Below are 27498 nucleotides of genomic sequence, written 5' to 3'. Positions count from 1 at the left end.
TCCCTCTCTCTCTCAGGAAATGAACAAACATTAAAAAAATTATAAATAAATAAACATTAAAAAAAAAAGAACAGGGACACAATCAGCAAAATCCACAAAAGGAATACTGAAAGACAAAAAGCCAGTCTCTTTAACAAATAAACTGTCAAGAAAATAGAGATAGGCGGATAACTGAGATTAAAAGAGATTTGAATGACATCAACCAAATGTAAATGTGTGCAACTTGTTTGGATCCTGATTTGAACAAGCCATTTAAAAAAATTATGAGGTAATTAGGGAAAGAGAGATGCTGACTGATATAATAATGGTACTGTGTCTATATTATTTATTTATTTTAATGTTTATTTTTCTTAACATTTATTTATTTTTGAGAGAGACACAGAGCACAAGCAGTGGGGAGGCACAAAGAGGGAGAGACACAGAATCCAAATAAGCCTCCAGGCTCCAAGCTGTCAGCATAGAGCCCGACATGGGGCTAGAACCCATGAACCGTAAGATCATGACCTAAGCCAAAGTCAGATGCTTAACTAACTGAACCATGAGGCACCCCTTAATGTTTAGTTTTGAGAGAGAGACAGAGAGAGAGAGACAAAGAGAGAGAGACAGAGAGAGAGAGAACCAGCGGGGGAGGGGCAGAGAGAGACGGAGACACAGAATCCAAAGTAGGCTCCAGGCTATGAGCTGTCAGCACAGAGCCCGATGTGGGGCTCGAACTCATGAGCTGTGAGATCATGACCTGAGCCAAAGTAGGACACTCAACCAACTGAACCACCCAGGTGTCCCCAGTGTCTGTATTTTTTTTTAATAGCCTTTATCTTTTAGAGATACATATTAAAGTATGTATAGACAATATGTTATACTTGAAAACTGCTTCCCCAAAACCTGGTGGGGGGTGGATAGGAGGTGTATTAGAAGTGAAAAAAGATTTGTCATATATTGATAACTGCTGAAGCTAGAAAACAGGTTCATAGAGATTCATTATACGGTTAAACAATGAAAATAAAAAATAGGCTTAACATAAGACCTGCTGGCAAAAGCTATGTAAAAAAAAAAAAAAAAAAAAAAAAGGATATATGATACATATCAAGCTATAGCAGTGGTTTGGATTGGGCTGGGTCATGGATGAATTTTTTCTGAATAAAATTTTCCTAAAACCTTCTACAATAAATATATAATGCTTAAAAATAAAAATTGTCAGAAGGCCAAACAGCCTAATGATTAGGAGCAGAGCCCTTAGATAAATGGCAAATTCCAGGGGTGAACAGGAAAAGTCATGGTAACCCCATACTCTCTTATAGTAAAAAGACAGTGCTCAAAAAATTGATGGGCACATTCCCAGAGGTTACAGAAGAAAACCTGAAGGGATTTCCATTGGTCAAATTTGGAACAATTTGAACAACAAAATTACTGGGAAGAATGAATTACAACACATTAAATTTTAAAAATGAATCAGAGGCACCTGGCTGGCTTCAGTCGGAGAAGCATGTGACTCTTGATCTTGGGGGTGTGAGTTCAAGCCCCACAACAGGTGTAGAGATTACTTAAAAATAAAAAATCTTATGGGGCGCCTGGGTGGCTCAGTCGGTTAGGCGGCCGACTTCAGCTCAGGTCATGATCTCACGGTCCGTGAGGGCTGTGAGTTCGAGCCCCGCGTCGGGCTTTGTGCTGACAGCTCAGAGCCTGGAGCCTGTTTCAGATTCTGTGTCTCCCTCTCTCTGACCCTCCCCTGTTCATGCTCTGTCTCTCTCTGTCTCAAAAATAAATAAATGTTAAAAAAAAAAAAAAATTAAAAAAAATAAATAAATAAAAATAAAAAATCTTAAACAAACAATGAATCCATGAGTTCATTCCACATTAAAAAAAAAATACTAACAAGGGATAAGGAGAGAAAATTTCTCTTTACAGAAGAATGTCAGCTAATCAATGTAGAAGAATGGAAGAAAAGAAAAAAATCACCACTTACTGCTGTGGTACTAATTAATTTAAGCAAGAATCACCAACTGATGCTAAAACCATGGGTAAATGCCTACTTGGGAACAGGATATTCATATAGCCTCAAAGTATTACCCCATAGATGACATACTGACCACAAAAAAAGGGAAGGGTACCTTTACAAAAGGAAATTTGGTAGACACCACCTTAGATAGAAAATCAAATTTAACAATGCCAATAGTACAAACTGATAATCATTTGCCCCTTCATGTGATATCCTATGGACTGAATGTTTGTGTCCCCCAATAATTCTTATGTTGAAATCCTAGCCCTTGGGTGGTAATTAGCTCATGAGAGTGGAGGCTTCATGAATGGGATTAGTGCCATCCTAAGGGCCTGAAGAAACCAGAGCTCTCTCCTTCCATCACGTGAGACATAGCAAAAAGTCAGCAGTCTACAACTCAGAATAAGGCTCTCACCAAAATGCAACCATGCCAGCACCCTGATCTCACACTTCTAGCCTACAGAACCGTGAGAAATAAATTTCTGTTGTCTGTAAGCTACCCAATCTGTGGTACTTTGTTAGAGCAGCCCAAACTGACTAAGACATGATGCATTTAGAAGAATACAACATTCCCTTTGTTATGTTCTTGCCACAAATGTTAAACCTGAATCTAACTGCAAGAAAACATCAGACAAATCCAAACTGAGGAATATTCTGAGAGGAAAAACCAGAAAAGAGAAGACCCACAATCTGTGAATAAACTCTGCCCAGGTCTATGACTCCAGAACTACTCATGTACTATATAGAAACTCCAGTTAAGGATAAAAGAACTAAATTAAGATTTGAACTGCCTCCCTAAATAAGAATGTGCAGTTTGATTCCAACCCAGTTAACTAATGAAACGAATAATACTTTGAGAAATAAAATAGACTCTAGAATATCCACAATATAACATTCACAATATGTAAGATAAAATTCAAGATTACTTAACATATAAAGAGGGTGAGGCAAATGTGATGTTTTCAATTTACAAGGGTACAACTTGAATGATCACAGATTACTGAGGCCAGAAGAAAGTGGAATAAAATCTTTAAAGTGCTGGGGGAGAGGTGCCTGGGTGGCTCAGTCAGTTAAGTGTCTGACTCTTAATTTCTGCTCAGGTCATGATCCCAAGGTTGTGAGATCAAGCCCCACATCAGGCTCTGTGCTGAGCATGGAGCCTGCTTAAGATTCTCTCTCTCCCCTCTGCTCATGTACCTGAGCACACACTCTCTCTCTCAAATAAATAAATAAAATGTTTTTTTAAAAGTCCTGGGTGGCTCAGTCGGTTGAGCATCCGACTTTGGCTCAGGTCATGATTTCAAGGTTTGTGGATTCGAGCCCCACATTGGGCTCTGTGCTGACAGCTCAGAGCCTGGAGCCTGCTTCAGATTCTGTGTCTCCCTCTCTCTCTCTGCTCCTCCCATGCTCTGTCTCAAAAATAAATAAACATTAAGAAAAATTTTCAACACAAATGCTGGCGTGGGGGGAGGGGGGGGGGCGGAAACACCTATCAGCCCAAATTCTATATTCAGAAAAAATATCCTTCAAGAATGATGGTGAAATCAAGACATTCAGATAATAACATGCTAAAGTAAGTTGGTTACAATTAGACCTACACTATAAGAAATACTAAAGGCAATTCTTGAGGCTGAAGGTGATGATATACTATAGACTCAGATAATCAGGAAGAAGAGAAGAATATCGGAAATGATTAACATCTGATAAATACAAAAGTCTATTTTCTCTTAATTGCTTTTAAATATACAGGGCTGTTTAAAGCAAAACCTTTGGCATTGTTTTATGAGGTCTATAATACATAAATATATACATGTGACATTTGACAACTATAGCATTTAAAAAAAGGAAGAATAGTAAATGAACCTATACAGTTACAAGATGTCTACACTTTTTTGTTAAGTGGTATTAACTCTAAGTAGACTGTGAAAAGCCAGAGCAGCCACTAAAAATACAAAGAGGTATAGCTTTAAAAAAAAATTCTATTAGCATATTCAAATAATCAAAAGATAGGAAAGAAAAAAAAAAAACAGGATAAAAACAAAAGAGATAAACCAAAAAACAACAGCAAAATAATAAAATGGTAGACCTAAATCTAACCACATCAATGATTAAATTTTAAATGTCAACTAACTAAATTTTCCAATTAAATATTAGAGATGGGGGGGAATGAAAAAAAATAATAGAGATTGTCAGAATGGATAAAAAGCATGACCCAACAGTATGCTGTCTACAAGAAGACTCATTTAAAAAATAAAAATACAGGGGCGCCTGGGCAGCTCAGCTGGTTAAGGGTCTGACTTCAGCTCAGGTCATCATCTCGCTGTTGTGGGTTCAAGCCCCGCATTGGGCTCTCTGCTGTCATCACAGAGCCCACTTCAGATCCTTTGTCCCCCTCTCCCTCTGCCCCTCCCCTGCTCATGCTCACGCTCTCTCAAAAATAAACATTAAAACAAATGTAAAAATAAATAAAATAAATACATAAATACAAATACAAGTATGTTCAAAGTAAATGAATGGAAAAAGATATACTAGGCAAACAGTGATATAAAAGAGCTGAAATGGCTAAAACTATGTTTAATTGTTCTATCAGATAAAATATACTTCAAGAAAAATATTAACAGAGATAAAGTTGGAAACTATAGAATTTACTTATAAGTTGACTGCAAAATTTATACAGAAATGCAAGACTATAATATCCAGCAATCTTAAAAAAGAACAAAGGGAATTTTTGCTACCTGATTTCAAGACTTACTAGGAAGCTACTGTAATTAAGATATTTACATCAATGGCATAAAGACAAACAGATCAAGGAACTATAACAGAGAACCATGACCTATATATAGTCATTTTTTTTTTTATTTTTTTTTTTCAACGTTTATTTATTTTTGGGACAGAGAGAGACAGAGCATGAACGGGGGAGGGGCAGAGAGAGAGGGAGACACAGAATCGGAAACAGGCTCCAGGCTCCGAGCCATCAGCCCAGAGCCTGACGCGGGGCTCGAACTCACAGACCGCGAGATCGTGACCTGGCTGAAGTCGGACGCCCAACCGACTGCGCCACCCAGGCGCCCCTATAGTCATTTAATTTTTCTGCAAAGGCACCAAAGTAATCCATTGAGAAAGAGAATTTTTTTCCATAAATGGTGCTGGAATAACTAGATATCCATATGGAAGAAATAAACCTCAACCCTTACCTCACACCTTCCAAAAAAATCAATTCAAGATGCATTATAAACCTAAACAGAAAATAGCAACTATAAAGGAAAAAAAATAATAAATTAAACTTCATCTTAAAACTTCTGCTCATCAAGACACCATTAGGAAAACAGGCAGTCACAGACTACAAGAAATTATCTGTACAACATATATTTGACAAATGACTAGTATTCAGGACATACAGAGAACTCCTGTCTTCAGTAATAAAAAGTCAAGCAATCCAATTTACTAGCTTAGAGATTTTGACAAAGTTACTTACTTCTCTTTGGTGATGACAGAATGTAATTTTAAGGTTGCTGCAAAGATCAGATGGGATAAGGGTAAGTATAAATACATAAGTGCATGGTGCCTCACACAAAGCAATAATAGGAGTCACTGCTATAAAGACTAGGAATGTTATACACCCATGAACTTCAACATTTTTTTATTCTAAACAAGAGAATCCTGTTTTTAAATAAAATCTCATTTGATACCCAATATATAAAAATCCACACAAGCAGAGTTCCAGATGAGGTGGTGGTAAAGGTAGACTGTTATACCAATACTAGTCCTGGCCGCCATACCCTTTACACACCTTCACAGAACCTAGTGATCTGTAGAACACATTCTGAAAAACTAATGCTGTAGAACAAGGATAAGCGAATTACAGGCTGACCACCTATTTTTATAAATAAACTTTTACTGGAACACAGCCACCTAATTCATTTATGTATTGTCTATGGTTTCTTCCATTCTATAATAGTACAGTTGTATAGCTGTGACAGAGATCTGGGAAGTTGTGACAGAGACCATATGGCCTGCATAGCCATATTTACTATCTGTCCCTTTAAGAAGTTTCTCAACTTTGGCTTTAAAAGAGTACATTTTCGGGCGCCTGGGTGGCTCAGTCGGTTAAGCCGACTGACTTCGGCTCAGGTCACGATCTTGCGGTATGTGGGTTCGAGCCCCGCGTCGGGCTCTGTGCTGACTGCTCAGAGCCTGGAGTCTGTTTCAGATTCTGTGTCTCCCCTCTCTCTGACCCTCCCCTGTTCACGCTCTGTCTCTCTCTGTCTCAAAAATAAATAAATGTTAAAAAAAAAATTAAAAAAAATAAAAAATAAAGAGTACATTTTCAGAGGGCCTACCTGCATAACACTGTTAAGATGCTGTGGAAGGAATAAAAATGGCTGTGACACAGTTACTGTGAATAACAATACTAAGCTTATGAATATAAATCCTGAGTGTTTAAGTCTTAAAAAGGAACATTTTGGGGATGTGAATCTCCCCATAAATTAAGAAAGCCTAAGATATTAGCATCAAAAACTTTCTACAGGGCACCTGGGTGGATCAGTCAGTTAAGCAACCTACTCTTGATATTGGCTCAGGTTGCAATCTCACAGTGGTGGGATCAAGCTTCAAGTCAGGCTCTGAGCTGAGCGTGGAGCCTGCTTGGGCTTCTCTCTCTCCCTCTCTCTCTGCCCCTCCCCTGTTTGCATGCTCTCTCTCTCTCTCAAAATAAACATTTAAGAAAAAAAACTCCCTACAATGTGTAAACCTTGTTAAACTCTGATTTCAAACAATCAGGAGACTAAGGGACATTTGAATTCACCAAATATTTGATGATATTAATTTTTTAGGTATAATATAATGCTTAGATTGGTTTTTTTCATTTTCATTCATTCATTCATTCATTCATTCATTTATTTTGAGAAAGGGGAGGGGGGCAGAGAGAGAGAATTCCAAGCAGGCTCCCAGGCCACCAGTTCAAAGCCCGACCTGGGGCTTGATCCCACCAACGAGATCATGACCTGAGTGGATATCAAAACCTGGACGCTCAACCGAATGAGCCACCCAAGTGCCCCAGTTTTTCTTTTAAGGAGATCTTCTCTTTCAAGAATAACTAGTATTATAATGAAATGGTATCTGGGATCTGATTTGAAATAATCTGAGGAGAGGAGGTTATGGATGGAATATAGATAGAACACCAGTGACCATGAGCTGATGAACAAGTGACATACCCTGGGGTTCAAAGTACTACTATTCTCTCAATTTTTATGTTTGAATTTTATATGTTTGTATTTAAAACAAACACACGAAGTCCTTTTGCAAGACAATAATCAAAATTAAACTGGCCATTGTCTTCTGAAAAAACTGGTATGAAAGCATAGATATAAAGAACCTAGGAAAAAACCTAAGAGCCTTCTCTCTAAAGAATCATTAATGGGAGGGGGCACCTGGGTGGCTCAGTCAGTTAAGTGTCCAACTTCAGCTCGGGTCATGATCTCACAGTTCACAAGTTCAAGCCCTGCACTGGGCTCTGCTGTCAACACAGAGACTGCTTCAGATCCTCTGCCTCCCTCTCTCTCTGCCCCTCCCCCACTGTGTGCACACTCTCTCTCAAAAATAAACATTTAAAAAAACACAAGGATTATTAATGGCAAGTATATCCAGTGGTTACATCTTGTCATCAGATCCTAAATTAAGGTAATACTAAATGAGTTTCATATAGAGAAAAAACTGAACTTCTCTGAATTTTACTAGTAGCTGCTTTATCAAGGTTCCTCCTATAGGAGTGAAATGAATAACAAGAAGCGTAACAGAAACATACAAGCTCTTTAAAATGTTTATAATATGCACAAAAAAAATATATATCCAAACCAATCATCCAACTTAAAAACTACACTATTCTCGGGGCGCCTGGGTGGCTCAGTCGGTTGGGCGACCAACTTCGGCTCAGGTCATGATCTCACAGTTCATGAGTTCGAGCCCCACGTCAGGCTCTGTGCTGACAGGTCAGAGCCTGGAGCCTGCTTCAGATTCTGTGTCTCCCCTCTCTCTATCCCTCCCCTGCTAATGCTCTGTGTCTCTCTGTCTCTCAATAATAAATAAATGTTAAAAAAATTTTTAAAAAAACAAAACACTACACTATTCTCAAAATTGATTATCTGTGTGCTTCTTCCTGATCCCATAGTCTGCCTCCACCCATCTCCACCAAGAAGCCTTTATTGTCAAAATTATATAATGTTATTATACAAACACACAGTTTTACCATAAATTCTTAAAACAATATATTGACTATCATGTTAAATTTAGTATTCTGAAATTTGTTTTTTTTAATAAATTTTTTTAAAGTTTATTTATTTTGAGAGACACAGAGCAAGTGGGGGAGGGGCAGAGAGAGTGGGAGGCAGAGAATCCCAAGCAGGCTCTGCACTGTCAGCTTGGAGCCCAATGTGGGGCTCTAACTCATGAAACCGTGAGATTATGACCTGAGCTGAAACCAAGAGTCGGATGCTTAACCAACTGAGCCACCCAGGTGCCCCGTTCTTGTTTTTTTTTTTTGTTTTTGTTTTTTTTTTTTTTTAATCTGAACATTCCTGGATGATTCTTTGGAGTATGAGGTTTTTTGACTTTTTAAAAAAATTTATTTATTGTGAGAGAGAGAAACAGGGGGAGGGAGGGGGGAGGGTCAGAGAATCCCAAGCAGGCTCTACACTGCCAGCACAGAGCCTGATGCAGGGCTCAAACCCACAAACCGTGAGTTCATGACCTGACCTGAAATCAAGAGTGGGAAGCTTAATTGACTGAGCCACACAGGCCCCCCCCCCTGGAGTATGAGTTTTTTAATTTAAGCTGCTTGTATATGCCAGCTCCTGCCACTTTCTAGGAATGTGATACTGGGAAAATTATTTTCCTGTGAAGCCTCAGTTTCCTCTTCTATAAAAATGGAATAATATCTGCTTCAAAAGCTTATTATACAAAAAGCACAGTTCCAGATATATAACAGGTGCTCATAAACGGTAGCTCTTATTGGTTCATATTAGGTATGATTTGTAAAGACCTGGCACATTAAATCCTTTTACTTAATGGAAAAATATTATCTTGCTATCAAGTGTTTCCTTTATATTATGCCCTTAGACTCCTTAGTAATAAGTCAGTCTGTGAATGGACAATTTCTACAGCCACCACCAGAAGTAATTCTGATAGTTCATCTGATCCTTTCATTTTACACACACGCTTTTACAGAGGTGACTTATGTCATATCAACTCAGTTCACTAGGAAATAGTCTGAATCCATCAAACTGTTTCTCCCAGGTAATTTAAAAGCTGACAAGGTCAATTCTGATGAGATCAGATTTCATGTTTGCATTCAGGGATGAAGGATTCTAGTACTCTGTCCTCCTAAAACTGACTGAGGCTTCCATGTTCTCCTCAAATTTTGTGTATTCCTGTCTCCATACATGGGAAGGCAGAATGAACCTGTAGCAATGAAGAATGCTAGCTCTTGAGTCAGGCCAACCTGGGCTTAGGCCCTGGATCTACTGCTTATTAACTATCTGATGCTGCCCTCTCTGAAGCCAGTTTCCTCATGAATAAAATGACGATAACAATAACATTTATCCTCTGAGGTAACTAAAGTCCTGCCTGTGGCTCTAAAATAGTTTTAAAGGAGATGACTGATCTAATATTAATTCCCTGAACTTCCTTCTTTCTTAAAATGTTCTAAATGCCCAAGTTAAAAAGTGTGACTAGATCATGAAGTGAGAGAACTTCTCTAAAGTGGGTTTTAGCTGATAATATTCCTTCAACACATAATGCTTTGGATATTAACTCAGGTGTTAATAAGAGCTATTTTATTTTTCAGGAAAGAATAAGCACATCTGGCAGAACACTGCTGAAAGAAATCCTGAGGTCTGGCTCTTTAGCAGTGAGGCACAAAGAGTAGGGGTAACTGAAGCAAAGACAAAGCCAATGTTAAGAGGAATAAGATGAGAAGAATGAAGGCACTAAGGACTCAAGCAGACAGAGACTGCAGTCAGACATCCATTTCACATGCTAAACCATACAGCAACTTTATTAATGCATCACAGCGGAGCTGATATGAGGCAATGTCCCACAGAAAGGATGAAGAGAAGTTGTCAGAAGACAACCAAGATGTGAAGGGAGGGGAAGTGAGAGGCACACCGCTGCTACATTATTAATACTTAATACAAGAGGAGAAGGGTTACATACAGTGCAACCTTTAAGTCTGGGGTAGAGGTAGATACTGGTCTAGGAGTTCATCAGTAGCTATGTCAGTAGACATTCAAATAAGATGGTGGCCACTCAGAAAATGTCAAAGAGTTCTGGACTCAAGTTATCAAAGAGGAATCTACTTTAAATAGTATACCATTTTGGGTATCTGGCTCCTACTGACTCCAATTCCAGGCCTCCACCTTCTACTTCTTAGCTTCTTCCTGCCACCATCAATAGCAATAAAGTCTTTATCCTTTCTCCTTAATGCCCACCCCCCTTAATTCTGCATGGATTCCAATACTCTTTTCCCCCTATCAGTGCTACTTCTATTCACATGAATTAGATCCTTCTACAGAATCAGCACTCTTCTTCAAGAAATAAAAGCTTTGACAGTGTTCACACCAAGAAGTTGGTGTCTCAGGCTGCATAAATCTGGAAACCTGGTGAAAACTGATGGGTGGGTAGAAAAAACCTGGAAAGCACCTTCAAAGCAAAAGGCAAATCATTTATAAATAACTTCTATAAATGGATAAGAAAAATACTAAGAAGCCAAAAGATACTTGGGCAAAGTTCAGAGAACAATTCTTCAAAGAAGAATTTTAAATTTTAAAGAATTTTAAAAAAAGAAAAAAATTTAACTTTACTACTAATTGAAGAAATATAAATAAAGTACAGTGAAATGCTATTATTTACGTATCATATATGTCATGATCTGTATTAAAAAAAAAAGAAAAAGAAAAACGAATATTCCTCAGTATTTGGAATAGTGTGGTAAAAGGAATAGTCTCATATTCTACTGGAGAAAATTTAAATGACTAAAACCTTTCTAGAAAGCAATCTTAAAACTCTGTAGATGGGGCGCCTGGGTGGCTCAGTCGGTTGAGCGTCCGACTTCGGCTCAGGTCACGATCTCGTGGTCTGTGAGTTCGAGCCCCGCGTCAGGCTCTGGGCTGATGGCTCAGAGCCTGGAGCCTGCTTCCGATTCTGTGTCTCCCTCTCTCTCTGCCCCTCCCCCGTTCATGCTCTGTCTCTCTCTGTCTCAAAAATAAATAAATGTTAAAAAAATATTAAAAAAAAAAAACTCTGTAGATATAATTCAGTAATTCCACTTTTAGTAATCCTAGTTTAAAGAAATAACTCTAAACAGAAATTCAGACAATTTATGTAAGACTCATGCCACTTGCTTGTTTTTAAATGTTTATTATTTTTGAGAGAGAGAGAGAGACACACACACACACACACACACACACACACACACAGAATGCAAGTGGGGGTGAGCAGAGAGAGAGGGAGACACAGAATCCAAAGTAGGCTCCAGACTCTGAGCTGTCAGCACAGAGCCCAACATGGGCCTCAAACTCACATGCCGTGAGATCATGACCTAAGCAGAAGTCGGATGCTCAATTAACTGAGCTACCCAGGTGTCCCACTTGCTTGTTTGACTAAAAGATTTTATTTTGGGGGACACCTGGGTGGCTCAGTTGGTTAAGTGTCTGGTTCTTGGTTTCAGCTAATGTGATGCTCTCACAGTTTATGAGTTCAAGCCCCGCGTCAGGCTCTGTGTTGATGGCACAAAGCCTGCTTAGGATTCTCTCTCTCCCTCTCTCTCTCTCTGCCCCTCCCCGACTCATACTCTCTTCCTCTCTCTCAAAGTAAATAAACTTAAAAAAAAAAAAAAAATTTTTATTTTTCTCTACACCCAACATAGGGCTTCAACTCACATTCCCAAGATCAAGAGTCACATGCTCTGTCAACTGAGCCAGCCAGGTGCCCCAAGGCTTGTGCTATTTTGGACGTGTATCTTTAATAGAAGGAAAAAAAAATGGTAAAAAACCTAAGCCTAATATTAAGGGAACCCTTAAACAAGAATCTGCTCTTTTTCTCACCAATCAGAAATTAACCCCCTTCTATTGTATGAGTGGCTAGTGCCTTTATTTTAGTTCTTCAAATGATTTGTGTCATAGTTATGCCCAAGTCTGTTTGCCCCACTAGACTGTGTGAATTCCCTGAATATAAATTTGAGGTCCCAGTCAGCTCTGTATCATATCCCTTTACTACCTCTTGAGGACCCCCAGCACCTAGTGCAACACTTCATTAAACAGTAGAAAACAAAATTTTTTGCTAAGGTGAATCACTGTACAAAGCAAATTAATCAATGACTTCAAAGACAGTATAATTTTATACATAAAGGCAAACACACATACATAAAAGACATGAACACCAGATACATAACTGGCCTAATTCTACCACAATTTGGAATAAGCTCAGTTCCACAAGATTACAGGAATATTAGACTATATAGAATAATATAGGAGTGTTAGACTGCAACAGTAAAAATCTATAGCCATGCCCCTTTATCCCCTCCTTCCTGGAACACAGATGTGAGGTCTAAAGATAAAAAAGCCACCTTGAGACCATGAATCAAGAAGTCACAAATTAGTGTGCCTGGGTGGCTCAGTCGGTTAAGCGTCTGACTTCAGCTCAGGTCAGGATCTTGTGGTTTGTGGGTTCAAGCCCTGCATCGGGCTCTGTGCTGAAGCTCAGAGCCTGGAGCCTGCTTTGGATTCTGTGTCTCCCTGTCTCTCTGCCCCTCCCCTGCTTGCACTCTGTCTTTCTCTCTCTCTCAAAAATAAATAAACATTAAAAAAATTATATAAAAAAAAAAGGAAGCCACAAGTCAAGGACTGTAGAAGCAAAAGAGAAAAGTCTAAATTTTCATTACATCACTGAGCATTGCCTCACTCTAGATCCTTGTTATGTGAGAAAAAGAAACCCTACATATTAAACCTATTGTTAATGGTGTTTTCTGTTACTGTGACTTATAGATTTTTCTGACAGTTACTAACAGGGTTTTGTTACTTGTTCTGACTTAAGAACGATGCATACCCTCCTACTTGGTTACAGTGACTAGTCCAGGAATGGTCACTTAAATCAAATAAAGACTAATCAAAAGTCTTTCTCTAGACTGATCTATGGTTTCAGGAGAAAGAACTCCTTTCCGATAAAGGTGAAAAGTCTACAGCTGCTGGCAGACATTCTGTTTGCCCTTGAAAAGCCTATTGAAAACAGACAAGTAGAGTCAAAAGATGGAGATCTCATCTGAGCTCTTAGATCAAGGTCTGTCTGAAACCTACACCAGACTTCCCAATTACCATGCAAACTAACTTGTTTTTTGCTTAAGGTTACTTGAATTATATTTTCAACACTTGCATCCCAAAGAGTCCTATATACCATAGTGTGAAGTAAACACACAAAAAAATTCTTTTACAAGTAGAAAAAACTCTACCCCATTTTAACCCACATAATTCAAGTTACATTTGTCATTCTACAATTGCCTACTATTTCCTTTCATATTGCCCATACTACAACCACATTGAATCACTTGCTCTTTCCTGTATACTGTTCATACTTTTCTATTTATGTGATCTTGCCTACTGTTCTTTTACATTAATGCCCTTCCATCTCAATCTCTAATCATATTTCCTCTGAAACACCACAGACTTTAAGTCCATTAGTAATTCTGACCTTGTGTTACAGTTATTCATGTTCATGCTTTATCTGCCCAACTGTACTATAATATCTCAGTATGTTTGGATTTGTAGATCTCCCCACAAGCCAGTCTGTCTCCAAAATCCATGTTATTTCTACTAAAACTGTGCTATTTCCCAATTGTTAACACCTCAGTAGTTAGGTGTCAATAGTAATATAGTTAATCTACTTTTCCTAGGTACGACAAAAACCATATTGATACAAGATTGAAGAGTAAATGGGGTACAAATTACATTCAGGTAGGCAAATTCAGGTATATAAAAAAGAAAAAGTCAAACTTTATCTAATTAAAAAAAGCTTTTCGGGGCACATGGGTGGCTCACTCAGTTGAGCATCTGACTCTTGATTTCAGCTCAGGTCATGATCTCACAGTTCCTGAGTTTGAGCCCCACATCGGGCTCGGTACTGACAGCACAGAGCCTGCTTGGGATATTCTCTCTCTCCCTCTCTCTGTAACCCTCCCTTGCTCATGCCTGCTCTTTCTCTCTCAAAATAAATAAGCATTTTTAAATTTTTTAATAGAAAATAAAAAAAGTTCTTCATTAGAGATGTTCAGGTCTTAAGATTTTTGCTAAGCCACCCAAGTTAAGCCTAATTTTAGGCCTCAGTCCTTCTCTGTTAGCTCTGAGGCAAGTTTATAGCAAGGAATCTCACCTACACTCACCCACTTACTCACTATTATTTTTCAAGGAGACATCCATGAAAAGAAAATCCACTCCTGACAGTATCCTGACTCTAAGCCACACCTCTGTCTCCAGGCCCAAAGAGTACACAGTTAATGCCTTCAGCTTCCCTAACTCTCCCACCATCTATTTCTTACTAGCTTATTCTTACCACCTTACAATTTTCCCTGCCTTTCATCTTCCCCTCTACCTGGCTTATGGACTATTCTTTAGGTATTGGCACACAGAAACAGACTTCAGAGAGACTACACAGACAGGAGTAATATTCAATAACAGCAGCTACTATTTACTGAACACTTATTACATGCTAAACACAGTGCTAGGTACTTTGTAAAGTGTCTCTGATTCTCAGGACAATCCTAATGATGTCAGACTAATTTTATAAACAAGACATCTGATCCTCAAAAGGGTAAGGTCATTTGTCAAATATTATCCAGCTGACAAGTATTAACAGTGGACATTTAAATTCAGATCTGCCTAGTTCCAAAGCCCATGTTTCTCCCACTCTATCATATTGCCAAAAATAAAATTTTGGCTATCCTCCCAGCTTCCACTCTTGTCCCCCACCTCAACAATCCATACATACAGCAACCAAGTGATCCTTTACTCAAATATTAATTCATTTTTTTTTTTTGCTCAAATCCCTCCAAAGGCTCCTCCTTTGCTCCAATTAAAAGCCAAAGTTCTTACTATGGCCTAAGAACCTTATGTGATCTGTCCACTTGTCCCCTCCCCAATTACCTCTCTAATTTCACTGTTTATCTTTCCCTCACTAACTCCACTCCAGCCACACTGGCTTGTCATTCTCTCATACACACCAAGCCTGTTCACAACCAAAAGTCTTCATACTTACTGTTCCTTCTGACTGTAACACACTCTCCTCTCCACCTCGAAATCCCTCATTTCCTTTAGGTCTCTGCTCAGATGTCACCTCCTTGATGGGACCTTCCCTACCACCTATTCTAAATTGCTACCCCTTGACCTCAGTATTCTCCATCCTCTTCCTCTGCTTCCTCTTTTTCTCCAAAATACTTATCACCACTTAACATACTGGATGTTTACTTATTTACTGTCAGTATCCCACTGCTAAAATATAAGCTCCATGAGAACAGGGACTTTGTATATTCTGTTCACTGTATCTGGTATATAGCAGTCGCTTAGTAAACATTTACTAAGTAAATGGAGAGCTTTATTCTTCCTAAATGTTTTAATAAAAATGGTCTCAAACACATTTTCCAGAAAGCAAATACAAAAGCAACCTATCTTTGTTAGTCTAGATTAATTTAACAAATCTTCTCCCCTCAAACAATGCCTTTAAAGAACACTCCCTCTAGTTTTTCCAAACCTGTAGTAGCCATGTCATTGAGTAACAAACTGAGCAGACTGAGCCAACTTACTCAGAGTGTAGTATTATAATCAAATAAAACTTACAGCAAAGTTAATCAGACACATATTTAATGATATGCATAATTGTTATTGTGCTGCACGGTAACTAGGCATAAATGGTAGACACTTCATGTAAATGACTCTAATTACTATTTTTTTTTACACAGCCAAACCAAGCATGTCTGGGATCAGATTTAGGGGAAAACAGGAAGAAGGGGAGAGCTGAATACTTAACTCTGGGAGATAAGTCCTCTCTATTATTCCATCCCCTTAGGCATTGGGCGAATGGTCTCCCAGCCTGGATTATGTGTTTTCAAGAGTAACTCTTTCCCTTCCATGGCAGGAGAGGGGCTCCCTTTTACCAAAAACTGGGTTGAGGGCCTGGCCTCTGTCTCCAGTCATAAAATGTTGAGAGGAACCAAAACAATCACTACTATCTCTGGCAAGGAAAACAGGGGCAGGCAAGATGGTGAAAAAAAAAAAAAAAAAAAAGCAAACAGACAGCAAAGTTATTGAGGACGTATGATATGCCAGGCACATGGCACAGTAGCAGGTGCTTTGCATAATTCCCCCTAATTACTTTTCCATCCCACCTATATCCCCAAACTCTGTTCTTAAGACACAGGAATAAATCAAGAGTGGAATAGTTCCAGTAGGGACTCCCTGCTGCAAATTCTCTTATAGGGTCAGAGAGAGTAATTTAGGTTAGCAAGTTAACACTACTAGGAAGACTAAGTGGAAGCTGTTGTCTAGTGGCTGTTTCCCTTGCTTCCTTTTTTTTTTTTTTTTTAATGTTTGCTTATTTTTAAGAAAGAGACAGAGGGAGACAGAGGATCTGAAGCAGGCTCAGAAGCAGGCTCTGCACTGTCAGTGCAGAGCCTGATATGGGGCTCAAACTCATGAACTACAAGATCATGACCTGAGCAGAAGTCGGACGCTTAACTGACTGAGCCACCCAGGCATCCCTCTTTCTCCTGCTTCCTTCTCTTATCTAACCTATAGGAAGATAAAGGGTCCCCTACTTTCCCATGGGTTTATCCAAACCTATTAGCCTTCCTAGCCCAGGTTAAACCAACCCTCTTTCTGAGATTTCATCCCTATTCACTGCAGCTCTCCATATTCCTATTGCACTTACAGTCAGAATCATTCATGTAGGGGTGCCTGGGTGACTCATTCAATTAAGTGTCCGACTTCAGCTCAAGTCATAATCTCACAGTTCATGAGCTCAAGCCCTGCAACGGGCTCACTGCTGTTAGCTCAGAGCCTGCTACATATCCTCTGTCCACCTCTCTCTCTGCCCCTCTCCTACTTGCGTGCTCTCTCTCTCTCTCTCTCTCTCTCTCTCTCTCTCTCTCTCAAAAATAAACTTAAAAAAAAAAATCACTCATACAGGTACATCATCATTCACTTTATGTCATCTTGTAATTAATTTCTTAGGTTAATATTTATCTCCCCAATGACACTGCAAGCTCCTTAATGGCATAAATGTTTCAAACTTCTTTAGTAACCCACGTTAAGTTCTAGCACCATTAAAAAAAAAAAAAAAAGTTCCGGGGTGCCGGGATGGCTCAGTCAGTTGAGCGTCCGACTTCAGTTCAGGTCATGATCTCTCAGTCTGTGAGTTCAAGCCCCGGGTCAGGCTCTGTGCTGACAGCTCAGAGCCTGAAGCCTGTTTTGGATTCTGTGTCTCCCCCTCTTTCTGCCCCTCCCCCGTTCATGCTCTGTCTGTCTCTCTCTCTCCCTGTCAAAAATAAACATTAAAAAAATTTTTTAAAATAAAAAAAACAACCAAGTTCCATAAATATTTCAATGAAATGAAGTTAAGGAAATAGGGGATAGAAAGGAATCAAATTTCTCACTGTAGATACACAAGCTGGTGTTGATATTTACAGTATTCTACATTTCTCTTTATTATACTCCTCTAATTTTTAAAACAAATTTCCCTTGAAAAAGAAAGTGTTACTGTTATTCAGGATATAGCAGACATCTTTAAATGGATATCTGAGACAGTTGGATCAGGGCTAAAAGACATACAGTGCCAATAACATACATACTTCCAATTTATCAGAAAACATACATGTATCTACATCTGAAAGAGTGCTCAAGACCAGAGTGTAAATCCCACTGAGCAGCATTCGACAGGGTCACTGACACTTGTCCCAGTGGACTAAAGAGAACCTGAAAGGATTTCCCTGAATGAACAACAATGCAAGTCTCAGTCTCCTTTGCCCACCTGATGGTGTCAGCTTCTCAACAAGTTCAATGACCACAACCTGGTTCTGGTGGTATAAGTTGTGGTTCAGAAAACTTAAAAACAATGCTGAATTCATTTCAACAGTAAGATGAATTGTGAATTGCCCCACTACACTCTAGTAAGGAAGAACAAGCTAAAAAGCAAGTATCATACAGCTGAAAGATGTCTTTGGACAGTAATGAATACCAAAGCCTGCTGTTTAAGCACAGACTGTCAGAGTTCAGTCTGGGAGGTATCAGCAAGAGCTACTTTATACTACCCTTTACCTAACAGCTCGGACCATAAAGTTATTTTTTCTACAGCTCAAGGTACAATCAGCCTCTCAAACTCATTTATCTCTGGACCTCAATGCTGTGTACGTTGTTGACTCAGATAATTAATACCAGCTGGATAAGCATGTTTGGTGAGATGTGCAAGATCGTTTCTTCCTTCTCCGGTCACCAGATGTCCAACCCCAGAGTTCTTTCAGTCACTGGAACTCTCTGCTAAAAAAATCAGACTGAAGAGCTCTGTCAAATTAAAATTGCATCTAAAGCCCTAGTCCTTCAGTGTTCTACTAAAAGGTGATGATGATCAAATGTAGGTCTTCAACTTTCACTACATTTAAAAGATGACCATGCTATTATAATGATGCTTAAAAATGATGACAAAATCTCAAACCCAGTAATTCTACCAAGAATAGTAACAGCCAACTAAAAGTTCTTAAGTACTGGGGTGCCTGGGTGGCTCAACTGGCTAAGCATCTGACTTTGGCTCAGGTCACAATCTCGCAGTTTTTGGGTTCAGACCCTGTGTCGGGCTCTGTGCTGGCACCTTGGAGCCTGAAGCCTGCTTCAGATTCTGTGTCTCCCTCTCTCTCTCTCTGCCATTCCTCTACTTGTGCTCTCTCTCAAAAATAAACAAACATTAAAAAAAATTGTTTTTAAGTTCTTACTCAATGTGCTAGGAATTGTACTATGCACTTTCCTTAAGATATCTCATTTAACCTTTAAAAAAATAAACAAGGTCATTACTGTTAATTTGAAAGCTGCATAAAAGGAAGGTAGGAAATCAGCACAGAATCACACACTGCTAAGTAACAAAGATGGGATTCAATCTCAAAATAACTAGACTCTAGAGCCCATCTTTTTTTACTATCACCCGAGCTAGTGATATACATCCTTGGGAAATAACCCCAAAATACAGCAACAACTTCATGCATAATAGGCTCAACAACATGGTGACCTGAATCATGCTAAATGCATAACAGTTAAGTAAATGGAGGCAATTCAGATCACGGAATATTTAGCATTAAAAATATTTTTACAGGCACCTGGGTGGTTCAGTCAGTTAAGCATCCGACTTCAGCTCAGGTCATGATTTCATGGTCTGCGAGTTTGAGCCCCTCTTTGGGATCTCTGCTGTCAGCACAGAGCCTACTTCAGATTCTCTGTCCCCTTCTCTCTGTCCCTCCCCCACTCACATGTGCTCGCTCTCTCTCAAAGATAAATAAGCATTAAAAATTTATAGATTTTTTCTTTCAACAACCAGACCAAAACACACCTAGAGTCTGGCATCCTTTTATTAGATTTTTTGTGTTATTTTTAATTTTTATTTTATTATTTTTTATTTTATTAATTTTCTTCCTCCAAAATGATGAAACAAAGGAATTCACCCCAAAAGAAAGAACAGGAAGAAATGACAGTCAGGAACTTAATCAACACAGGTACAACCAAGATGTCTGAACCAGAATTTAGAATCACGATAATAATACTAGCTGGGGTTGAAAAAAGCATAGAATCCCTTTCTGCAGAGATAAAAGAAGTAAAATCTAGTTAGGATGAAATTAAAAATGCTATAACTGAGATGCAATCTCAAATAGCTGTCACGGTGGCAAGTATGGATGAAGCAGAGCAGCGAATCAGCAATACAGAGGACAAACTTATGGAGAATAATGAAGCAGAAAAAAAGAGGGAGAGTAAGGCAAAAGGGTACAATATAAGAATTAGAGAATTCAGTGACTCATTAAAAAAGAATAACATCAGAATCATAGGGATCCCAGAAGATGAAGAGAGAGAAAAAGGGGTAGAAGGTTTTTGTGAGCAAATCATAGCAGAAAACTTTCCTAAAGTTTTCTTTAGGAAAGAAACAGACCTCAAAATCCAGGGGAAAGACACAGACATCAAAATCCAGGAAGCACAGAGAACTCCCATTCGATTCAACAAAAACCGACCATCAACAAGGCCTATCACAGTCAAATTCACAAAATACTCAGGCAAGGAAAGAATCATAAGAGTAGCAAGGGAAAAGAAGTCCTTAACCTACAAAGGAAGACAGATCAGGTTTGCAGCAGACCTATCCACAGAAACTTGGCAGCCCAGAAAGGAGTGGCAGGATATATTCAATGTGCTGAATCAGAAAAATATGCAGCCAAGAATTCTTCATCCAGCAAGGCTGTCATTCAAAACAGAGGGAGAGATAAAAAGTTTCCCAGACAAACAAAAACTAAGAAGTTCATGACCACTAAACCAGCCCTGCCAGAAATTTTAAGGGGGACTCTCTGAGGGGAGAAAAGATGAAACAAAACAAAAAATACCAAAAGCAACAAAGACTAGAAAGGACCAGAGAACACCACCAGAAACTCCAACTCTACAGGCAACACAATGGTAATAAATTCATATCTTTAAGTACTCACTCTAAATGTCAACTGACTAAATGTTCCAATCAAAAGACATAGGGTAACAGAATGGATAAGAAAACAAGATCCATCTATATGCTATTGACAAGAGACCCATTTTACACCTAAAGACACCTTCAGATTGAAAGTAAGGGGATGGAGAACCATCTATCATGCTAATGGTTGCAAAAGAAAGCTGGAGCAGCCATACTTATATCAGACAATCTAGATTTTAAAATAAAGACAGTAACAAGAGATGAAGAAGGGCATTATATCATAATTAAGGGGTTTATCCAACAAGATCTAACAATTCTAAACATTTATGCCCCAAATATGAGAGCACCCAAATATATAAATTAATCACAAACATACAGAAAAACTCATTGATAATAATACCATAAATAATATGGGACTTCAAGACCCCACTTACAACAATGGACAGATCATCTAAACAGAAAATCAACAAGGAAACAAAGGCTTTGCAGGATACACTGGACTGGATGGACTTAACAGATATATTCTACCACACTTTTAAAGAGAGTTAACACCTATTCTTTTGAAGCTGTTCCAAAAAATAGAAATGGAAGGAAAACTTCCAAACTCATTCTATAAGGCCAGCATTATCTTGATTCCAAAACCCAAAGACCTTACTAAAAAAGAGAACTACAGACCAGTTTCCCTGACAAACATGGATATAAAAATCCTCAACAAAGTACACTAGCCAATGGGTTCCAACAATACACTAAAAGAATTATTCACCATGACCAAGTGGGATTTATACCTGGGATATAGGGCTGGTTCAATATGCACAAAACAATCAATGGGATACATCACATCAATAAAAGAAAGGACAAGAACCACATGATCCTATCAATAGATGCAGAGAAAGCATCTGACAAAACACAGCATCCTTTCTTGATAAAAACCTTCTAGGGACAGAAAGATCATATCTCAATCATAAAAGCCATATATGAAAGACCCACCGCTAATATCATCCTCAACGGGGGAAAACTGAGAGCTTTCTCCCTAAGGTCAGGAACACAACAGGGATGTCCACTCTCACCACTGTTATTCAACATAGCATTGGAAGTCCTAGCCTCAGTAATCAGACAACATAAAAGAGTAAAAGGCATCCAAATTGGCAAGGAGGAAGCCAAACTGTCACTCTTCGCAGATGACATGATACTCTATATGGAAAACCCAAAAGATTCTACCAAAAAACTGCTAGAACTGATCCATGAATTCAGCAAAGTCACAGGATATAAAATCAATGCACAGAGATTGGTTGCATTTCTATACACCACTAATAAAGTAACAGAAAGAGAAATCAAAGAACCAATCCCATTTACAATTGCACCAAAACCATAAAATACCTAGGAATAAACCTAACCAAAGAGGTGAAAAATCTATACACTGAAAACTATAGAAAGGTTATGAAAGAAATTGAAGAAGACACAAAAAAATGGAAAAATATTCCATGCTCATGGATCGGAAGAACAAATATTGTTAAAATGTCAATACTGCCCAATGCAATCTCTATCAAAATAGCACCAGCATTCTTCACAGAGCTAGAACAAACAATCCTAAAATGTGTATGGAACCAAAAAAGACCCTGGATAGCCAAAGTAATGTTGAAAAAGAAAACCAGAGCTGGAGGTATCACCATCCTGGACTTCAAGATGTATAACAAAGCTATAATCATCAAGACAGTATGATACTGGCACAAAAACAGACACATAGATCAATAGAACAGAAGACAGAACCCAAAAATGGACCCACAAATGTATGGCCAACTAATCTTTGACAAAGCAGGAAAGAATATCCAGTGGAATAAAGACAGTCCCTTCAGCAAATGGGTGTTGGGAAAACTGGACAGCAAAATGTAGATAAATGAACCTGGACCACTTTCTTATACCATATACAAAAATAAACTCAAAATGGATGAAAGATCTAAATGTAAGACAGGAAGCCATCATAATCCTTGAGGAAAAAGCAGGCAAAAACCTCTTTGACCTTGGCTGCAGCAACTTCTTACTCAACATGTCTCCGGAGGCAAGGGAAACCACAACAAAAATAAACTATTGGGACCTCATCAAAATAAAAAGTTTCTGCACAGCGAAGGAAACAATCAGCAAAACTAAAAGGCAACCGACAGAATGGGAGAAGATATTTGCAAATGACATATCAGATAAAGGGTTAGTATCCAAAATCTATAAAGAATTTAGCATACTCAACACCCAAAAAACAAATAATCCAGTGAAGAAATGGGCAAAAGACATGAATAGACACTTTTCCAAAGAAGACATCCAGATGGCCAACCAACACATGAAATGATGCTTAACATCACTCATCATCAGGGAAATACAAATCAAAACCATAATGACATACCACCTCACACCAGTCAGAATGGCTAAAATTAACAACTCAAGCAACAAGAGATGTTGGTGAGGGTGCGGAGAAAGGAGATCCCTTTTGTACTGCTGGTGGGAATGCAAACTGGTGCAGCCACTCTGGAAAACAGTATGGAGGTTCCTCAAAAAGTTAAAAATAGAACTACTCTACGACCCAGCAACTGTACTAGGTATTTATCCAAGGGATACAGCCGTGTTGTTTTGAAGGGACACATGCACCTCGATGTTTATAGCGGCACTATCGACAGTAGCCAAAGTGTGGAAAGAGTTCAAATGTCCATCAACACATGAATGGATAAAGATGAGGGGTGTATGTGTGTGTGTGTGTGTGTATATATATATATATATACACACACACACACACACACACACACACACACAATGGAGTATTATTTGGCAATCAAAAGGAATGACATCTTGCCATTTGCAATTATGTGGATGGAACTAGAGGATATTATGCTAAGCAAAATTAGAGGAAGACAAATATCATATGATTTCACTCATATGTGGAATTTAAGACACAAAAGAGATGAACATAAGGGAAGGGAAGCAAAAATGATATAAAAACAAGGAGGGGGACAAAACATAAGAGACTCTTAAATACAGAGAACAAACTGAGGGTTGTTGAAGTGGTTGTGGGTGGGGGGATGGGCTAAATGGGTAAGGGGCATTAAGGATTACACTTGTTGGGATGAGCACTGGGTGTTATACATAGGGGTGAATCACTGGAATCTACTCCTAAAATCATTATTGCACTATATGCTAACTAACTTGGATGTAAATAAGTAAACAAATAAATTAATTAAATTAAAAAATATATATATATATATATACATATATACATATATATACACATGTAACTTTAGTGACATGGGGGAAATTTTATGCTAGTAAGTAGAAAAAGCAAAACAGAAAATTTTACAGATGGTGAGATGTCCACTATATAAAAAGCATATCTGTACATGGAAAGATCTAAATTTACTGCTAAATAAAAAAAGGCAAGTTATAGAATAATATATATACTATAGCATGGTCCCATTTATGTAAGTAGTATGTGACTCATTTTAAGTATTTAATAAATATGGGGCACCTGGGTGGCTCAGTCGGTTAAGCTTCCAACTTCAGCTCAGGTCATGATCTTGTGATTCATGAGTTCGAGCCCCACCTCAGGCTCTGTACTGACAGCTCAGGGCCTGGAGCCTGCTTTGGATTCCGTATCTCCCTCTCTCTCTGCCCCTCCCCTGTTCACACTCTGTCTCTCTCTGTCTCTCAAAAATGACTAAACATTTAAAAAAAAGTTTTAACAAATAAATATAAACAATTATTATTACAATGAACATGTACTACTTTATAATCAGAAAAATCTACAAACTTATTTAATTATAAGTTTATAAGTTTAGGTACTTCCTTACATAATAAATAAAAAGTGTGTTATATCGGAAAAATTAAATAACATGTGCCTTTCCTTCCTGGAATTCCTACCTTATAAAATACTTCACAATTATACAATTTCAGACTAAATACTTCCAAGTTATGGGAATCAAGTGGGACTAAGAAGTGCAACACGCTTAGACAGAAAGGCAGGATTGGGGATGGTAATGGACTGTGATCAACAAGCAGATTCTCTTGGTCAGTATCTCACACTGCACCAAAACTAAGGTTTTTGATGTAGTCTTCAAGAGGTAACCAATGGTTCCAGGGTGATACAGCAGAGACATATAGCACATGAACAGAAATGAGGGATACTTTTTGGCTTCTGTTTTTAGTTAGAATTTCTACACACATAAATAAACCCCACAAGGGATTTATTTTGAATAAAAAAAAAAAAAAAACAGGCAACTCTTATAACATTGTGTAAATTACACTTCAATTTTGAAAAAAACAGGCAACCCTAGAACTTAATTCCTCAAGCTCCATGGAATCTCAATATTTGAATATAAAAGATGAAATGGAAGGTCCATGGCATCACACTGATTTTTGGCCCACCTATACCAAGATGAAAGATTTTTCCCCTCCCTTTCTCCTAAGTATGTGCAACAAAAGAGCATACCTGCCAAAGAAATAAAGAACAGATATGGGAAAGAGAAAAAGACAAATCCAACAACTTTAACTTTGAGGAAGAGTAGTCTGTTTTTCCTGTACTGTATTATAGAGGATTACAAAACTATCATGCAAAGAAAAGTTTGATAAATCCTGGTAAGTCTTACCTGTACTTTGCCCTATTCCATTGCAGTACATGGCATGTCGCTCAATCTTTGTGGGTGGAAAGTCTTGGTCACATAGTGGGCAGGACACCTGGGTACTGGATGAGACAGTAGAAATAGCTATTTCCTTCTCAGCATTTTCCCTGTTATCAACCTGAAGAAAATAACAAATGGCAACTATAAAAACTTTACTTTCTAAAATATCTTTTCCTTCACAGAACTGCAAGGGAGTCCATCCCATATTTCATTTACTTTCTAAGAAAATACCAATCAGTTTGCCAAATTCAGGTCTGAAGATTGGGAGATACACTAATATAGTTAATACTTATTCAGTGCCCGCATACTATATGCTAAGCACTCTGCATGTAATACTCAAGCCTCATAGCAATCTTACAAAGGTATTAACATCATCTTTCTTACACATGAAGAAAGCACTGTCCAAAACAGTAAAGCAACTTGCCCAAAGTTAGAGAACAAATAAGAGGCAGAGCTGAAATTCAAATCAAGGACTATTTGGCTCCAAAATCTGAGGGCATTCTCTCTCTCATGCTCTTAAGTCAGTATGCTTATCAACAGCATCTCAAAGAAACTTTTTCAATGTCATAAAGAACTGTGAGCATTGCAAGTGACTTCAGACATAAGCAGTTAGGAAAGGAGAGTTCTAAAGGAGCATAACTAAAATTTAAGAGCTAGGCCTCACCTTAGACCAGTAAGATATACCACCTCTTCTGTTTTATCTGTAACTTCTGGATCAAAAGAGGAAATAGAACTAAGACCCAAATATTTAAGAATGGTCAAATAAAAGTCATTAAAACAATTCTGTCAAAGCCATTCTTATACCTTCTTTCTCTTATTCCTCTCAATGTTTTATAATCACCATTTTTCCTACAGTTGCCAGTGTCTCTGAGAGGCAGTTTTATTTTACCTTTACAGGTCAGATCCAAGAACTCTGCAGCGATTAATTCAACAGTATGCGTGAGCACTGCAGCACTACTGCCTAACACTTGCTTCAAAGGACAGCATGTCCTAACCAATCAATGTGAAACTGTCCTGCATAGCCAGCCACTGCTTCCACTTAAGAGCAAGGAACACCTTGGCTGTTATTATGCCTTACTATGGGAAAAAAAATAAACCCTCTTCTGGTACAAGGACCAAAACTGCAACAGGTAGATAATTTGAGCTCCGAGGCAACTGGGTTTCGTTTTGTTTTGTTTTGTTTTGTTTTGTTTTGTTTTGTTTTGATTTAGGCCACCCTTAAAATCTACTGCCTGTGAATGAGATCCAACAGAGGGAAACAGGCCATCTAAATACCAAGTCAAACAGTTTCTACAATGGCCAGAAAATGTTATTTTTCAACACACCTGCCTTTTTACTTGAAAAGACATACTGTGAAAGGGTGAAAAAAGAAACAAGAAAAAGAACTAACAGTGGTTGAGTTCATATTCTATACTAGGCCTGGGCAAGGATTTTCCATACCTGTCTCTCACAACCCAACTGGCAGAGGTATCACTAGCTCCAGGATTACAGAAGAGGAAATTGAGATTTGTTTGAAAGATAAAGTAACCTGCTTGCTGATCACAAAGTTAGGAAGTGGCCAATCTAGACTTGAACCCGGGCTTGTGTGGCATCAAAACTTTAGTATTTCCATTATACCATATTTTGGCAAAAGCAAAAAAGCATCCCCTCTACTTTGTTTCTGGAAGCTGACCCTCCCAACTATTGGGAGATTATCTGGTTCTATTATTCTTCTCTAAAAGGTGGGGAGAACCAACTGTGTCTGGAAGTTCTGGATGTCATTTATTCCAAGCTTAGTCACTTAGCTTCTCAGAAACCCAGGTTCCTCTGTTCATAAATCTTACACTGAAAAGTTGTCTTATGCATGCAAAGCCATTTGAACAGAAGGGAGAAAAATCAATATACTCTAAAACTTGCAAGTAGTTTTGAGTTACTGAAAGTTAATGGCAATTGAGTAGTTACTTGGCATTCTAAAGTTCACTAAGCACAGAAATGTTATATGACATGAATGTCACTGGTGCTCACACCCAGCACTAACACTCCTTTGTATTCATCACCAGCTCTGTAAAATGCACAGAATGTACCTTCAACTATTAATGTATTCAAGAGGGAGTAGTCTATTATTGTCTTATT

At 38.4% G+C, this 27498-nt stretch overlaps 1 protein-coding gene across 3 annotated transcripts in view; it reads right to left on the bottom strand.

The window, feature by feature from the left end:
- The window catches only part of UIMC1 (ubiquitin interaction motif containing 1), a 118037-nt gene that overhangs the window by 16614 nt on the left and 73925 nt on the right, over positions 1 to 27498 (bottom strand). For all 3 annotated transcript variants that reach the window (XM_049648620.1, XM_049648622.1, XM_049648621.1), the window contains one exon: positions 25354 to 25504. In XM_049648620.1, the coding sequence (XP_049504577.1) occupies positions 25354 to 25504 (151 nt within the window). The remainder of the gene's footprint in view (positions 1 to 25353; positions 25505 to 27498) is intronic.

The sequence above is a fragment of the Panthera uncia genome (genome assembly GCF_023721935.1).
Source record: "Panthera uncia isolate 11264 chromosome A1 unlocalized genomic scaffold, Puncia_PCG_1.0 HiC_scaffold_17, whole genome shotgun sequence".
In the NCBI taxonomy this organism is placed as follows: domain Eukaryota; kingdom Metazoa; phylum Chordata; class Mammalia; order Carnivora; family Felidae; genus Panthera; species Panthera uncia.
Note: the sequence above shows the minus strand (reverse complement) of the source record. Positions and strands in the feature narration are given on the sequence as shown.